Source organism: Thamnophis sirtalis, unplaced genomic scaffold (genome assembly GCF_051295495.1).
Source record: "Thamnophis sirtalis isolate CommonGarterSnake01/CBP01778 unplaced genomic scaffold, rThaSir2_p1.2 scaffold_15, whole genome shotgun sequence".
Lineage (NCBI taxonomy): Eukaryota > Metazoa > Chordata > Lepidosauria > Squamata > Natricidae > Thamnophis > Thamnophis sirtalis.
The window spans coordinates 40,827,022-40,844,967 of NW_028261395.1; the positions used below are offsets into that span (position 1 = coordinate 40,827,022).

At 45.9% G+C, this 17,946-nt stretch overlaps 1 protein-coding gene across 4 annotated transcripts in view; it reads right to left on the bottom strand.

The window, feature by feature from the left end:
- KIF1B (kinesin family member 1B) overlaps positions 1-17,946 on the bottom strand; it is a 135,050-nt gene that overhangs the window by 24,617 nt on the left and 92,487 nt on the right. For 2 of the 4 annotated variants that reach the window (XM_087701977.1, XM_087701976.1), the window contains 10 exons: positions 17,094-17,272; positions 15,500-15,637; positions 13,331-13,603; positions 9,504-9,622; positions 8,698-8,783; positions 8,050-8,179; positions 5,841-6,003; positions 3,988-4,078; positions 3,305-3,423; positions 2,371-2,426 (listed from right to left, as the gene is read on the bottom strand). In XM_087701977.1, coding sequence (XP_087558103.1) covers positions 2,371-2,426; positions 3,305-3,423; positions 3,988-4,078; positions 5,841-6,003; positions 8,050-8,179; positions 8,698-8,783; positions 9,504-9,622; positions 13,331-13,603; positions 15,500-15,637; positions 17,094-17,272 — 1,354 coding nt within the window. The remainder of the gene's footprint in view (positions 1-2,370; positions 2,427-3,304; positions 3,424-3,987; positions 4,079-5,840; positions 6,004-8,049; positions 8,180-8,697; positions 8,784-9,503; positions 9,623-13,330; positions 13,604-15,499; positions 15,638-17,093; positions 17,273-17,946) is intronic. The other 2 variants (XM_087701978.1, XM_087701979.1) reach the window with 2 other exon arrangements.

Sequence of the window (17,946 nt, forward strand, 5' to 3'; positions counted from 1 at the left end):
AGAGAAAAGGAGGCGACGGGTCAGCATCGTCTTGGAAGGTTGCCACGGCCGACGTCGCAAGCACGTTGGCATGCTGGGACATGGCGTCGAGCACGGGGGCGTTTACATAGTCAGACATGAGATACTTGACCAATTCAATTTTTCTCTCATGGTCTGGAGGAAGCAACGAGGGCGTGGGAGGAAAAGGCGTCAGGCAAAAGAGGCAACGGTGAGAAAAGAGAGGGAGGCATGGGGAGGAAGAGAAGATGGGGAGGAAAAAAACGGAATGAATGAAAGAATTCGACATGCACAGCTGAAAGCTAAACAAAAAAAAAACAAGGGGGATGGTGGAGTGATGTGATGAGCGAGGGGATGGTTACTGAGAAAGGAGCCACGTGTTAGCAGAAAAGAGTTGATACACAGGAGCCTGACACAATCTCCAGGGATGACAAGAATAGCAGTTTCTCTCCATCCAACCCTCCAGTTTTGGGGGGGTGAAGTCTGCTTTGGAATTGGTCTCAAGATAGACCTCTCCATTTGCAAACAGCTGGGCAAATAAAGGCTAGCCCCCAATTTGATCCACTGAAGGTCGGCTGCACAGTCAGCCAGAGAGTTAGGAGTTGGCCTTCTTGTCCAGTGACCGACTCCATCCCAAGGACTTAGGAGAGGCAGACGTTGTGGTTTAATAATACAAAAGGTCTCGTCACAAGACGCCATCAGCTATTGTTATCATTACTAATACAGAGAAGCTAGTGAAGTTTGCCTCTTCCTTTTCGTTCCAATGATTAATGCACATGTGGGGTCCCTGGCACTCAATGAGCTTGGCAGTTTTCTTGTAGACATTTCATTACCCAACTAAGTCACATCAGCACAGAGGATGTTATCTACCTTGTTTTCCCGAAAATAAGGCCCAACCAGAAAAGCATGATTTTTCAGGATGCATATAATATAAGCCCTACCCCAAAAATAAGCCCCAGTTAAGATCGTCATCCAGATGGATGCATTTAGTACCGTATTCCTCCCCAAAATAAAGACCTAACCAGAAAATAAGCCCTAATGCATCTTTTTGAGCAAACATTAATATAAGACCCAGTCTTATTTTGGGGGAAACACAATTGCTGGGTAATGAAATGTCTGCAAGAAAACCTCCAAGCTGAGAGAGCACCAAGGACCCCACAATCCTCCTCCTCCTAGCACTGATGATGTTACCTAGTTGGGTAATGAAACGTCTGCAAGAAAAACCACCAAGCTCAGAGAGCACTGAGCAGCCCACAGTTCGACCCTGCGCTACAAAGATTCCCTTCTATCGGTACTAATGTATTTTTATTGTTATTTTCCATTCCATGCCATCTAACTCCAATGATTCTCAGCGATCCATGAATAACAACAAATTCCCACAACACTGTCATTAATTTACTATGACTGTATTACTCTTATTCTTCTCTTCCTTCCTAGTATCTCTCTCCACTTATGACTATAACCATCCTGCTTGTATCTTTACATTTATATTGTTTTTATTTGTTTCCTAGTATGATTTGATAGCTTATTTGTACCCTATGACTATCACTAAGTGTTGTCTCTTATGACTCTTGATGAATGTATTTTATTCTCCTTATGCACACTGAGAGCATATGCACCATGACAAATTCCTTATTGTGTCCAATCACACTTGGACAATAAAGAATTAATTAATTAATTCTACCGGTCTGTCCATCTGTCCGTCCATCCATCCATCCATCCATCCATCCATCCATCCATCCATCCATCTATCTCTAATCTATTCTCTCTCTAATCTATTCTCCATCCATCCATCCATCCATCCATCCATCCATCCATCCATCCATGTCTAATCTATTTTCTCTCTTTCTCTCTCTAATCTATTCTGTCTGCCTCTCTAATCTATCTATATCTATCTAATCTATACTCTCTCTCATCAATTTTCCACCTACCTACCTACCTACCTACCTACCTACCTACCTCTAATCTATTCTCCATCCACCCATCCATCCATGTCTAATTACTTTGTCTCTCTAATCTATTCTCTACCTACCTACCTATTTCTAATCTATTTGCCTCTATCTAATCTATTCTCTCTCATCTATTATCTATCTATCTATCTATCTATCTATCTATCTATCTATCTATCTATCTATCTATCTATCTAATCTATTCTCTCTCATCTATTATCTATCTATCTACCTATCATCCATCCATCCATCCATCTATCTATCTATCTGAATTATTCTTATTCTCTTATTCTATGTAATTTGATGCCAGCCGATTTCACCCAACATTGTGTGACTCCCTGGGATCTTCTAAACATTTTTGTGTGCTGAAAACTTTGTTACTCAGAGGGGACAATTTCTCGTTCCCAAGAAAAACAACTCTTACCTGGCTTTGAGAGAGGCATGGGTGGTGGGAAATATCGCCGGGATGGCTGTGGAGGGCTGCGGAGAAAAGAGACAGTTAGAGCAACTGCTGTGTTATCTCACGAAAAAGGGAGTGACAATGACATCTTTTAATTCAGCACCACACTGAAGATGGACAGATCCCCTTGCACAGGTAGTCCTCGACGTACAACCACAACTGAGCCCAACATTTCTGTCGTTAACTGAGACATTTGTTAAGTGGATTCTGCCCCATTTTACGACCTTTTTTGCCCCACTTGCTGTGAATCGCTGCAGTTGAGACGTTAGTAACCCAGCTGTTAAGTGAATCTGGCTTCCCCCTTCACTTGGCTTGTTGGAAGGTCGCAAAAGGGGGTCACTGCAGGGGTGGGTTCCGGCAATCTCTACAATAAAAATTGCTCTGCACATGTGCAAAAACCAAGATGGCGCTGCTTATTGCGCCGCTTAGAGAACAGATTCAGGGGCATGGCAGGCCTGGGTCACAGCCGGTTCCAGTGACCCAGGCCCCCAAACCACTACCAATTTGGCCGAACTGGTAGGAACCCACCACTGGGGCACTGCAACCATCATAAATATGAACCAGTGGACAAGCGTCTGAATTTTGATCACCTGATCACGGGGATGCTGCAATAACTGAAAAATGGCATAAGTCACATTTTTCAGCACCGTCTTAACTTTGAGCGGTTACTAAATGAACTGTTGTAAGTCGAGGACTATCTGTAGGACATTTTGTGACCTGCTAAAGTGACAGCAATCCATACCATTCCTAGAAAGGAAAAGAGAGGAGTGCTAGACTCAAGACAAAAGGGATTCTGAATTTCTAGGCTTGGTTTTTCTCAACCCTACAAAGATGGGAGAAAAGTAGCCCATATTCTCCTGTTGTAAGTTGAGGACTACCTATCTTGTTATCTAGGTACCTGTTGAGTTCCTGTCCCTGCAGGTGGAGCGGGTGGAGCTGATAGTGTCCAAAGACCTCAAAGACAATGGGTTTGGTCTTGATGTATTCGACAAAGGACTCGGTCACTTCCACGGAAATCTGTCAAGAGGAGACAGCAGTGAGGCAGAGGAACAGCTGGAGCCTGTTCCCAGCTGCCAGACAAGACAAGAACGACTAAGAAAGCAGGGTCGACTTGGGAGTAAAGCCACACCTTGGAGGTGATTGGCCCCTCCCATAGGAAACAAAAGAAGAGCAAATATGGAGGGGGCTTTTGCAGGAAACAATCCGTTCCTTCAGTCGTTTCAAGAGTAGAAAGTTCTGTTTGTGACTATAAGAGACTCTGTGCCAAGGGCTTCCTTGCTCTGCGTTTGGAAACTAGTTATTTGGCAGCTCGCCAAGCAAGATAAGGTTTGTGTGGATAAACATTCCTGTGAAAGACTGTTTGCTAAAGCCTTGCTGACTGTGAATGAAAGGAAATCACAGTTGTGTAAATAAAAGGGGGTTTGCCGGGACCAAGACTCTGCTTCTTGCTTTTTAAGGAAGCCTGGGGTCAGAACACCTATCTGGAAATAGAAAGGTTGCTGCCCATACTTCATTTACAGATGATTCTGATCTCTGGGAAGCCACCAAGAATCCCTCCAAGAAGATCACCTCATCACTTACGTTTTGGACATGATAAAATCCAAGCGGGGTCCCTCGGCCGTTATTTTTCAGAGGCTCGGTGGAGAAAGCTTCATCGTGCCGGTGGAGAAAGCTAGGAAAACAAGAAGAAACCAGGTGAAGGGTCAATTGCGCCATCATCGCCTCGATTAGCCATGTTCGTTCGGGCCCCAATGAGGGTCTTAAGGTCAAGGACTACCGGTACACCCGCCATCACCCACATCAGAAAGCAGAATAACAAGACTTGGAAGGGACCTTGGAGGTCTTCTAGTCCAATCCCTGGCTTAGGCAGGAAATCATATAGTTTACATGTAGCCTAGTTTAATGAAAAGAAGGACTAGGGGTGACACGATAGCAGTGTTCCGATATCTCGGGGGCTGCCCCAAAGAGGGAGTCAAGCTCTTCCTTTGCTTCTTCTTCCTCCTCCTCCTCCACTTCCTTCTCCATTTATTATAACAATTGTTAGGAATATAATAGTAAATTAGTTTCACTGGAGTATTGTATGTCTAAAGATAACATCGCAGATCATTTTACTAAGTCCCAAGGTAATGTAAAGCATAAACGTTGTTGCGATGAATACGGCTTAAGATTGTAAGATTTATACATTGTCCTACCCAAAGGGGAGAATGTTAGGAATATAATTCTATTATATATTATATATATTGGGTTGGCAATATATAAATCGTATAGCAATGCTGTATCTGTTTCTTTAAATCATACTGTAAAATGTGATTGGTTGCTGTTTTCCTCAATCGGCCATAAGAGGGAGCCAGAAGGACTGTTAGCTCTCTGTTTCGTTAGATGCTGGGCTGATCTGATCTGAATGTTTTGGAAGCTGGCTGTTAGAAAGTGCTGTGAGTTATTGTAAGTTTTGCAACTGTTAGCAAACTTTGTGTACCGGACTGATTATATGATACTGGACTATGTTATTTGGATTATCCCTTAACTGAAAGACGTTGATGACTGACTGTCTTATCCGTGTATGATTTGGACTGTTTGATGGATTCTGATATCTCTATTTCCACGAAAGTAAAAGCCTATTTAAACTGCAGTGTCTCTGTATGCTGGTTTGCGTGTTCTCCAACACAACTCTCACAACGCTTCACTGTACGTACTCGCTCTCCCAACAGGGAGCTTACCTAACAACAATTTTATATTTGTTTATTTAAAATGTACTTTGCTCTTAGTGTGAATATACATTGATATTAACCATTTCCTCTTTCTCCTCGTCTTATTTTAACAATTGTTTAATTTATTAAAAGAATGTATTTTCCCTGCTAGTGTGAATATATACTGATGTTAACCATTGATTTCCTCCTCCTCCTCTTAGTCTACCAATGTACTTATTTAATAAAAGAATGCATTTTGCTCTTTTAGTGTGAATATAGGCTAATATAAATCACTGATTTTCTCCTTTTCCTTCCCCCCTCCCCCTCCTCTTCCCCTTTTGCCCGTTAAGACTTTCTCTGAGCATTTCCCTGGTGTTTGAGGGAATACATCTGGCAGCATAGCTTTCTTCAACAAAAGAAGAACTGCTGTGAGATTGCCTGGGGATGAAATCAGCAGGCCTCTCCCAGAGGCATCGGGATAGTAGTAGATGGAATCAAATCAGGTTCAAAGCAACATCTAAATGTATAATAAGCCTATTTGCAGTCATCCACCAGTGCTGGTGCAATTGCACCAGAAGCAATTAATCAGTGGAACAGCTTGCCTCCAGAAGTTGTGAGTCCTCCATCACTGGAGGCTTTCAAGAACAGATTGGACAAGCAATTGTCTGAAATGGGATAGGGTTTCCTGCCTGAGCAGGGGGTTGGACTTTGTGCAAACATGAGGACAAGGAGCTTGCTTAGACTTACTTGAATTGGCAGAAGATATCTGCATATTCTGGGAGGATCCCATTGGCCTGGAGCACTGTCACCCGGAAGGTAAAGACACTGCCCAGTTTCAGGTGTTCCCCAACCTCCTCAGTAAAGCCTTCCATGGCCATCTTGCCATCCAACAGGGTGCTGGATTTCAGGTCTGGAAAAAAATATTTAAATATTTTTTAAAAGGAGTGCCGTCTCAGAATGGATTGCAACCATCTTCAAGCATTTTCCACTCGGAGTTACCGGATTTTTCGGAGTATACAACGAACCTTTTTCCCCTCAAAAAAAGAGGCTGAAAATCTGGATGTGTCTTATTCACTGAATACAGCATTTTTTGCCTTCAGAAACCCCGCCCCCTTCACCAAAATGGTCATGGATAGCCTTTAGAAGGCTTCCAGAGAGCTCCTGGGGACTGGGGAGGGCAGAAATGAGTGAAAAACGGGCCACCCAGCCCCCAGGAGCACTCTATAAGCCTCCTAAAGGCTACCTATGCCCCTTTTTTCTGACAAAAAACGGGCCCATTTTTGCAAAAAAACAGGCTGTTTTTTGCTCGTTTTTGCCCCCCACCCCCCAGGAGCACTCTACAAGCCTCCCAAAGGCTATCCATGCCCTTTTTTTGAAAACAAAACAAGCCCGTTTTTGCGAAAAATGGCCCATTTTTGTGAGGTTTGCAGAGTGCAAAAACCTTTTTTGAAAAAAATTGCCTCTTCAAAACCTTGGTGCATCTTATACTCCAGTGCGTCTTATGCTTGAAAAATGCAGTAAGTCACATCCAAGATGCGTGCGGCCTGTTCTTTGCCCAACGTGGCTATGGTCATCGCTTTGAGAGAGACCTCAGATCCAGAGGTGGCCTTGAGGGCATCCAAACAGACATCGGGACATCTCTAAGTTTCAAAGACCCCTGGAAAGACTTCTCAGGAAACAACATGTGCTGCCCCAGCAGCGTGTAGCTAGTATAGGAATTAAGAACTGTCTCCTTTAAGAAACTACCTCATGGGAAATGTAGGCAGACTGCCTTATGGGAAATGTAGTTCCATGACATGTGATCACATCTCTGTATATGATTGGCCTCTGGGGCATTTTACCCAGATGCAAAGTTTATAGCTGGTCAGTTTGTATGCCTTTGTGAACTGGAGTAGTAGCAAATTTTATCTCCGCTCAGCATGGGGATAAAATCATCGTCTTTTTACACCATGCGATGGGACACATTATGGGAAGTCAGAAGCATCTTAACACTGAACTGTAGGTTTTGCTATTAAGAATGCCTGTTAATAAACTTGGTCTGAAAGAGATTCCTAAGCGTGGAGTTAACTGCATGCCCCAAGCAAGCCTACAACGCCCGAGGCAGAACACAACAACTGAATGAAACACTGCTGGAGACCTTCTACTGCTGCACCATATGGAGTATTTTAACTTACTGCCCTTGTGTCTGGTTTGCCAATTGCACAGGGGCAGATAGGACAGCGCTCCAGGGGGGCGACGTCATTGCCCAGAGGATCATGGGTTGCCCCTCTCCCCTCTTTGGAAGAGTTTGATAGCTCCCGCTGCCTTAAGAAAGTTCAAAACATTCTTAAAGACCCATCTCATCCTGGGCGCCCTTTTTTTTTTTTTGAACTATTACCATTTGGCAGCCGGTACAGGGCAATAAAAACAAGGGCAAATAGGCTGAAAAACAGCCACAAATGCCCCGAAAAAACAGCCTGAAAACAGCATCCAAAACGGCCTGAAAACGGCCCCAAAAATGCTCCCCAAAAATGTGTGCGCCAGTCAGCAGTTCTTCAGGTTTCCGGTGCTGCTCCAGCCCCTTGCACATGCACACGTGTTCAAAACGTTCTTCTTTTGGCACTTGGTGCCCAAAAGGTTCACCATCCCTGGTATAGTGCAATATCAGGCTTTCCATTTCAATTATATAGAAAGTAAATGCTTGTGTTTTTGTTTTTATAGTTATAATGTAGACTGAAGACGGCATTTAATTTCGTTGTACCATGTGTGCAATGGCAATAAAGTAAACTAAAAGCTGGGAACAGCTCCATGCAGAGACTGCAAGTCATAAAGCTTCTCTCTCCCTTGAAATATTTTAGGATCTGGCGCCAGCACAGCACACTACGGCCCCAGCTTAATTTGATGCATCTCCAATCTCTCTGGGACCTCCAAGTATCAGAAGAGATTTTCTACATGCAGTGAGTTCTGCTCGACTTACCCAGCTCGTTCATCCTGTTGATTTCTTCAGGGGGTGTACTGACTTCCGTGCTCTGGCCTTGTCCCTCGACGATCCTCAGTTCTTCTAAGGACAGTCCGGAACGAATCACGGACACGGATGAAAAGTTGCTCTGGGGAACCACAAAAAACGGGAGATGCCTAGTGAAGATGGCCTCCGGCTTTCTTCCCGTATGAATCTGTTCTGATCTGGGCTTCCCCAGCAGCATGAAGCCGAGTCCTCATCCCGATAAACCCCTTTTATTTTATTTACAGTGGATTCCTCTCCAGCCGAGGTCTTTCCTCTCCCACAGTCTTTCAAGTTAGTTCACAATCACCGACCTTTATCAGGCTTGGAGAGCGGCCAGGCCGATATCTTTCAGATGACACAATACTTGGAAGGAACAAATTGTCTCCTGCAAACTCTACTCCCCTTTCGCTCCTCTTTTATTCCCTGGTCCCCTCTCTGCCTCCGACACAGAGCTCTCATCAGAGCCTTCCCCAGACTCCAGGACTGGTCCATCTTCCTCCCCAACCTCCTCACTGTCCGAATCTGCTGCCAACTCTGCTGGCCACTAGTGGGCCATAACACAATCCTTCTTTGCTCCTTGAATGCCAAGACTATAGAGATGCACTTAAGTTAAGACATTACCTTGTCGAAATACTCGTTATCAAATGAGATCTTGGCTGTGCCAGACTGCCGAACGCCCGAGCCATAATCGGGGGCCTCTTCATCGGCTATCGAAAAAAAAAGAAAAAGATCCGATGGAGGAGGAGATTTGTAGCATAGGGCTGAACTGTGGGGTCCTTGATGCTCTCTGAGCTTGGTGGTTTTCTCTGCAGATGTTTCATTACCAAACTAGGTAACATATCAGTGCAGAGCACGTCATCATAACGTCACCTGCTTTAGTAATAAAATGTCTGCAAGAATACCACCAAGCTCAGAGAACACCAAGGAGCCCTCGAAGGGAAAGAGGCAAAATGCAGTAGTTAGAGCAGGGGTCGGCAACCTGCGGCTCTGGAGCTGCATGTGGCTCTTTCATCCCTCTGCTGCGGCTCCCTGTAGCTGGTCAACTCCACAATTGATAGGACTTTTGGCTAGGACAGGTAGAGGAAAAAGGACGCCGCGCTAGGAGGAGACTCTATGGTGGGGGAACCAGACTTCTGGTCAGCAGAAGAAAAAGAATGCCACACTAGGAGAAGACTCTATGGTGGGGGAAGTGGACTTCCAGTCGGCTGCAGAATTGAGTGGGGGGCTTCTGGTTAGGATCTTTGTGGCTCTTTGTGTGTTTAAGGTTGCCGACCCCTGAGTCAGAGAAAATAGCTTTCAAACGCCCTGACTTCCATGTTTAAAAGATTACAATTCTGTTACTGGCCCAAACCATGAACAAACCAACAATGCCATGAACCAACCACCAGTTACCTTCCACTTCGCGGCAGAGCCTGGCTACAACTTACCAGCTATAGCTTGGACTGCCACACGCAGAAATCCACGCACTTCTCCCTTCTCACTGACAACAGCCACTCTGTGGATGAGGGGCACTGGATAGAGAAGATTGCTTAAATATACAAATGCCCTGAAGGGAAAAAAAGGATGGAAACCAAACCTTAGACTGTCATTTGTAAAACAAGAGTTACATTTGAATAATTTGAGTAGTGATGTCATTGGGTTGAGGACAAACATAGTAACATCTGTTAGGAAGTTTGAAATGAAACACAGCTAAAGGTAAAGGTTCCCCTCACACATATGTGCTAGTCGTTCCTGACTCTAGGGGGCGGTGCTCATCTCCGTTTCAAACCTGAAGAGCCAACGCTGTCCAAAGACTTCTCTATGGTCATGTGGGCGGCGTGACTAAACACCGAAGGTGCATGGAACGCTGTGACCTTCCCACGAAAGGTAGTCCCTATTTTTCTACTTGCATTTTTTAATGTGCTTTCGAACTGCTAGGTTGGCAGAATCTGGGACAAGTAATGGGAGCTCACTCTGTTACACGGTGCTAGGGATTCGAACCGCCGACCTTTCTGATCAACAAGCTCAGCGTCTTAGCCACTGAGCCACCGTGTCCCTTTGAAACACAGGTAAACTCATCCTAATCTTTTAACAAATCACTGACGATTTTAATCCATCTCACAGAGAACTCTCACTTGATTACATGACATGAAAACTTAAAAGAAAAACTTATGAAGGCAATTACTGAACACGTCAAATTTTAACTCTTCTTCACTATGCATTTTGAAGACTGGAATATTTTTTTAATATTTTAACCAGTTACTGTCGCTTTCTTGGCAATGTCAAGATTGCTGCTTACATTTAGAAGCCATAACAATGTTTTTAAAGGCCTTGTATTTTGCATTGAGAGGCAGAAACACTTTATGACTGTACCGTTTACATTTAAAACTTAACACAGCAATTTAAATGTTGCATTTTTGTTCGATTACCATATTTTTTGCAGTATAAGACGCACCTTTTTCCCTCCAAAAAGAGGGTGAAAATCTGAGTGCATCTTATACACTGAGTACATCATTTTTGGCCTCCCTAAACCCCGTCCCCTTAATCAAAATGGCCGTGCATAGCCTTTAGGAGGCTTCCAGAGTGCTCCTGGGGGCTGGGGAGGGCAAAAATGGGTGAAAAATGGGCCATTTTTTGCCCCCACCCAACCCCACAGGAGTACTCTATAAGCCTCGTAAAGGCTATGCATGCCATTATTTGACCAAAAACAGGCCTGTTTTTTGCTTGTTTTTGCCCCCACCCCAACAGCACTCTATAAACCTCCTAAAGGCTATGCATGCCGAGTTTCTGACAAAAAATGGGCCTGTTTTTGCGAAAAACGGGCCATTTTTGGGAGGTCTGCAGAGTGCAAAAACTTTTTTAAAAAAATTTGCCTCTTCAAAATCTTGGTGCATCTTATACTCCGGTGTGTCTTATACTCCGAAAAATATGGTAGCTTTGCCAAATGTTAAAAAGAACCCTGGTCTTTGCAGCAGAATAAAATCAGGCATGGATTTCAAATTGTGTTTGCTACGTCCCAACCCCTCCCAATAGACGGGCCCTACAGATATAGGGGCTCTATGTCACAAGCGGCCAAATATAAACACCTATGAATAATTAAACTAGGAAAAAGGGATAATGTGGACTAGAAAGATGGGAAATCTTTTTAAATCTATTCTGCCAGCGCCCTTGTGCTTTCCCCACAACCGATGGGAATTTCCTGAAATGAAGAGAAGGTAAAGCAATGCAAAAACACAAGCACAAATGGTCTGTGTATTCTACCAAAAGAAAAAAGTAAAAAAAAAAAAAAAAACGTCAGTGGAGTGCAACACAAAAGGGAGGAAACACCAGCAATATCAACACAATGGATGCACAAACTGAAATGGCTGGAACTCAAAACTAAGACAAATCGACCTCCTTTTTTCCAGCCTGCTTTGCATGCTTGTTTCAGAGGGAAGCAAATCCTTTTTTAAGGCAGCAAGCAGCAGACTGAAAGGAAAGGGGAGTTAACAATGAGCCCAAAGATTGGTGAGACAAAGCCGCATCTTCACATAAAAAGCCAAGTCAGATGAGAAAATAAAAAGTTTTAACGTGGAAATAAAAAGGGGGGAGGGGAAGGGGGGGGAAGGATTGAAAGGCGACAAACGGAACGCAAAGGAAGTCTGGGATGGGTTGGAAAATGTCATCCCTGCGGATGTGGAGGCGAAGGCCCCATTTCGGACGCCTTCCCCACCCAACAAACATTGATTTCACACGGCGGCGTGTCAAAAGAATTGACTGCAAGGACCGGCGTTTTTCCTCTGAGCCGCAAAGCGGAGGCCAAACCAGCATCCAGATGTGAGCCCCTGCACGCTCTACAAGCTCTAGCTTAAGAAACAGGGCCGGGAAGAAGATAAAAGATGGGAATTCCTAGAGTGGCAACTTGTCACAGCGAGACGCAGGGCGTTCTGGCCACAATCCCAAAACTCGCTGGTATGAACCGAGTGCCACTTCTAATTCCTGGTTTTTAAGGAGCCTGCTATGCCGTTAAGCCTGTTTGGTTATTTCTAAACGGTGGCCTTGTTTAGGGTAAAAAGACAGAATGGATAGGCTCTCCCATCATGCTAAGCTGGGAGCCTGTAAGAAGCCACAATTGTACTGGTAAGGCAAAGCCATGGTGGTTACAAAGGAAAATGTGGAGACTGCAGTTTTTAGTCTTGTGTGCAATCTTCACACTGAGGCATACATTTTAGCAGTTTCAACAAGCATCTGTTGCACAACTGAAGTGCTGGATTTTTGGCTGACAATTTGACTATTATTGGGTTTTATTGTGAGTCATCCAGAGTTACATTTTCGATGGGTGGCCAGGCAAACATCGAAAATGAAAATGACCCACCAGAATTAATTCTCTCGCCTCTGTTAAAGCCCTCCATACACAACTCATTTCAATTCAGCTAAAGCAGGCTCCATTCTGTGTTATGATTTAGGAGAGGGTTAAAAATTTATCCAAGGCTCCCGAGTTACTGCTTTAATTTAATTTAGAAGATTTAGAATTTTTTTAATTAGTGGATGCTTTTAGAATTCTTTTTTTTTTTAATTTTTCATTGGGTTTTTGCCAACCTGCCAGAGAGGACAAGGATGTGGGACACATACTGATTTTTTAAAATCAGTAAAAATGAAAAAAAGGAAGGTACCAGAAGTCCATTTTCATGCCACGCTCACAGTGGCCTTTGCACAGGGACCAGCTAAGCCTACAGGCTTTAGGGTCATTCTAGAATACAGGTAGCCCTCAACTTACGACCACAATTTAGCCCAACATTTATGTTGCTAAGTGAAACATTGGTTAAGGGAGGTTGGCCCTCTTTTATGACTTTTCTTGCCACGGTGGTGAATCCCTGCGGCTGTTAAATTAGTCACATGGTTGTTAAGCGAATCAGGCTTCCCCACTGACTTTGTTTGTCAGAAGGTTGCAAAAGCGGGAAATCATGACACTGCAATTGTCGTAAGTATGAGTCAGTTGCCAAGTATCCAGGTTTTGATCATGGGGATGCGGCAACAGTCGTAAAGTGTGGAAGTCCCTTTTTCCCCCACTGCTGTTGTAACTTTGAGCGGTTGCTAAACAAACCATTGTAAGTTGAGGACTACCTGTATGATGCAGGCTAGGAATTCAAGGAGAGGAAATCAAATTATCCTGAAATAATAAGTTGGGGGAAAATTGGCCTGTGATTTGCCTGGACAGGAAGGACACGCAGCTCATGGGAAAAAACAACAACAAAGCCAGTCCCTGCTGGTCATTCTTACAATCGACCTCACCAACCTTCCCACCAAAATGAACCAAGGGGAGCGGTCGTAAAACGGGTCATGGCCGTCGCTGAAGCAGTCCAATCCCTCCTCGGTGCCAAGGTCGGAGCCCGTGTCGTCCACAAAGGCCTCGTCGTCGAAATCCGTCATCTCGTCCTGCTGCTCGTCAGCCAGCTCCGTGATATCGGAATCGGCGGTGGAGAAAGTGGGGGAGGGTGTGCGGTCAGCCAGGCGCTCATTCACACAGCCGTGGAAAATGGGGGAGCTGGAGATATCGGTCAACGGAACACTTTGATTAAGGCGGCAAGGGAGGAATAGAGGGGGGGAAAGGGAGGGGGAGAGAGAGAAAGGGATAGCTTCGTTCGAAAAAAAAACGGGCTCCGCAGCCTGCAGAGCCCAGCGCACAGCCCACCAGAACAACAATCACAAGGCAAAGCTTTTTTTGGGGTGGGAGCCAGAGAAGGGGCGCGAGACAAAAGCACAGTGTGGAGGAAAGGCGGACTCTCCTACGCTGAGCTGGGTGCGGATTGCAGCAAAAAGGTTTCTGGCGAGAGAAACCTAGCATTTCCACTAAGCTGTCAAAGCCAAATATTTCAACCCATTCTGCAAAACTCTGCGCATAGAAACAGAGCGGTAGATAGAATCGCTTTTGTTGTCACTGTTGTGGCCTCTCCAGCAGCCGAATCGAAGGAGGAGGAGGAGGAGAGGGTGTGGGAGTCAGGGTCAGCATCAGGGCAACCTGAGAGCTCCGAGGGGGAAGAGGGAATGGAGTTGACAGAGAGAGAGAGAGAGACGGAGGCGGAGCCTGGGCCGTCCGTCAGCCCTCAGATGGAGAGTCAACAGCCGCCAGGTCTGGAGGTGGCTGATGAGGAAGAGGAGGAACAACTGGATCCAGTGCCTGACTGCAGATGCACAGAAGGCAGAGGAGAGGAGAGCAGTGGAAATCTATGGGCCGGTCCTTGGGACAGAAGAGCCACCGCTGCTAGAGAAGCCGTACCCTAGCTCCTAGCAGGGGGCGGAGATGAATAGATGGGGCAGACAGCTATTCATCTCCCGGCCAGACAGACTTGTTAGCCTGCGATAAGAGAGAAACTTTTTGCCGGGGCTGCCGGCGCTCCTAATAAAGGAATCATTGATTTAACTTTAGAAGGTTTGTTATGTTTGGGAAGAACAGTCACTTTGAATGTACACTAATCGGCATACATTCAAATGGAATTTTAAATCCATCTGGAGTCCAATTCCCATAGAAAGCTAAAGGGTCAGGGTGAAGACCACGCGATCCGTTCTTTCTTGGGGAGCTAACTCACTACAGGCAGGGAGACCATTCGGTGAGGTAGAAGCTGATTGGCAACCCAGGCAATTTCCCCAATCTAAATTTCCACCAAACTAGGAAATAAGTTGGGTGGATTTTAGGAAAACCAGGCCAGCGGTACGATTTAGATTTTTTTTTTTTAAGAAAAAAAAAAACTAATTAACAACATCCTGCTACCTGGATGGTTTTAAGTTGAACAAAGCCTGGATTATCAGCGTGGATCTTTCACCCTTCTCTTCTTCCAAAACCAGATCTCAGAGTGAGCAAGAATGGCCTAATTTGAACTCCTGCCTGGTTGCTGGGTGGACGCGGCATACTTGGCCTCCTTCACCATGGCGGGGTGGGGTGGGGTTGTCCTCCCCAGACCGTAGAGCTTTTTTTGAGCCTCCGGGAGGGTAAAAACGGCCTCCCTCAGGCTCCAGAGACTGGAAACAAGCCCATTTTCAGACTTCTGGTACTTTCAATAGGCCTGGTTTTTGCCCTCCCTGGGTCTCTGGAGCCTTTTCCCAAGCCTACAGAGGGCGAAAAGAGCCTCCCCCGGGCTCTGGAGGTTGGAAAAGGGCCCGTTTCTGGACTTCCAGGAGACCCATTTTTCACCCTCCCAGAGCCTCCATGCGGGCCCTGCACTTACCTGGCATGATGAATGGGCCACGTGGAGGGAAGGGGCGGGTGGGGCCAGACGGTCCTTGCAACAACCGGTTCAGTGAACCGGTGCGAACCGGCTGAATCCCACTGCTGGTCCTGTCCCAACCATACATCTATCTAGGTGAGGGATACGGCAGAACAATGCCGCCCCGTCGGCCCAGCCGTGCTAAAGATATTCCCACGAGGCCGATGGGCCTCTCTTCCGCATGGAATTAGGGTTTCGCCTACCTCCCAACCAGCTTGAACCAATGGAAGCGGTCGTAGAAAGGGTCGCTGCCCGTCATGGTGTTCTCGTTCTCTTCCTGGGCATCGGAGGCAATCTCTCCAGCTCGGTCGTACATTTCCCTCATCAGCTCCAGCCTCTGCCTACGAAACAAAAGACGGCCAAGGGGTCAAGAGAGATAGCCTGGATCCATTTAAATTACGTGAAAGGTTTTCAGGCCGCCTGCCTACCATCCAAGGTTGTTGCCTACAGAAGCAGTTTTTTAAAAAAACTGTAGCACCCACAGGGCTGAAAAGCCTCCTAAAGCAGCGGTCACCAACTGGTGGTCCATGGACCACTGATGGTCCGCGAGAAAATTTTGGTGGTCTGGAGAAAAATCTTTACATTTTTGCATTTTTTAAAATATTGCACTAAATCGGGAATCCTCAAACTACGGTTCCTGGGCCGAATACGGCCCACCGAAGTAATTACTCCTGCACGCTGACAGGATGGGGTCCTTCAGGCATTTAGCTTGGCTGCCTGTTTAGTAGTTCCAGCCCTTTCCTTCATTGCTGGGAGTCTGGGCGCTCCAGTGAGCGGTGCATGAAACTTTGGCCAGGCTCCAGTTTGCAGTGGTCAAATCTAATGCCTGGGCTGGCTATAAGACAAACATTCATTCTTGGCCATTTGAGATTCCTAGCTGCAATGGACAGCAAACCTCGGGTTAACCCCAGGCGCTTCTCTCCGCTAACAGGCAGCCAAGCTAAGTGCCTGAAGGACCCCATCCCGTCACTAATTCATATTAGTGGTCCATGGGATTTAAAATTATGAATTTAGTGGTGCAACCATTAGAAATACATTCTAGTTGCTTGATTTTGGCTGAAATGGCCAAATTGACTACCTAAATTAAAGAAAAGGACATAAGCACTTTCCACATGGCAGAGGTGGTTGCTGCTATGGCTGTACTGGTAGTGGCCGGGAGCAGCTGAGACCGTACCGGTAAGGTGGCTCGTTTGGCGCACCCGCCCGCACTCTATAGCTGTTTTTATGGTGCCTGTGTGAGCCCCAACAATTAACTGGTTGTCGCAAGGGTGGTGGATTGCGCACATGCGCACAGCGCATCAGGCACATGCACAAACAGAATGCGCGAGTGTGTGATCAGCGTACTGATAGTGACAGTAAAAGCAACCCACCACTGCCACATGGAAACCACTTCTGAACTTTGTGCTTAAAGAAAAAGACATAAATACTTTTGTTTCCATATGGAAACCGCTGTGCTTAAAGAAAAGAACATAAGTTATTTTGTTTCCACATGGAAACCGCTTCTGAACTTCGTGCTTAAAGAAAAGGACATAAATACTTTTGTTTCCACATGGAAACAAAAACATGTTTGCGAACCAATAGGAAAGGTAAGTGAATGCCACCTCTGGACTACCTGTATTCAGGGACCCAACAGTCTTTACCAGTTTTAAGGAAGTACAGTGATGCTGGACAGGATTTTTAAAGGATCAGAACTGCAAATGGAAATGTGAGAAAAGGGGCCGGGAAAAAGAATCAAACACCCACCCAGCAGCAATGCTAGAGACGGCACCCTCTGGTTCAAAGCCATTCATTGCCCACCTGAGTTTTTCCAGGGACCAGTAGTGAGTAGCGCCATTCTTGAGATCCTGGACCTCTACTGCCACCACCGTGCGAGGGAAGGGGCAATGGCCATGGGGCTTGTCTGAGTCGGCGGGCATCAGCTCCGGAGGTAACGGGGAGTAGAGTGTGTCGGTCAGCAGAACGAACTGGAATTGTACCTGTAAAGACCAAAAATAAGAGGTTGATGTAGATGCAGAGCTAAACAACAAAGGCTTTTTCTCCCCGATGTGGTGCTACTGTGACAATATATACTGTTCTTGCATATGGAGGTTCTTGGAAGCCCTCAAGGTTGATGGCCACTTGTGATGACCCGGGGCATAGCACACAGGCAGCACAGGCAGCTGACAGTTCAAACCGCCCCTTTATTGCTCAAACTATTTCCCAAACGCTCCCACATTTCTGGCACGTCCCAGAGCAAAGTGATCTCTCTCTCTTTCTCCCCCTCTCTCCCCCTCCCCCCCTCTCCCTCCTTCTCTCCCCCCCTCTCTCTCACACACACACTTCCAGTAGCCTTTGGCTGTAAACAGTCCAGTCCAACACAACGCTATGAGCACAATGGCTGCAAACAAGAACTCCAGCAGGGCAAGGGAATAAGTCAATTAGTAAAGGAAGCAAAGGAACAAAGCAAGAAATCCAGGAAACGTCCAATGTTGGCAACAGCACACAAAACGCCATGAATTCAGCGTTTGTTTCCAACAAATGCCCCTCCCTAGAGCGTCTCCTTAACTCTCAGTGCTTTATAAAGAGGGGCAGAGCACTCTCCTCCCGAGTAGTTGGGTCAGCCTGCACTGTTCTTGCCTTCTCCCCACTCTCCGTGCTTGAGGATCAGGAG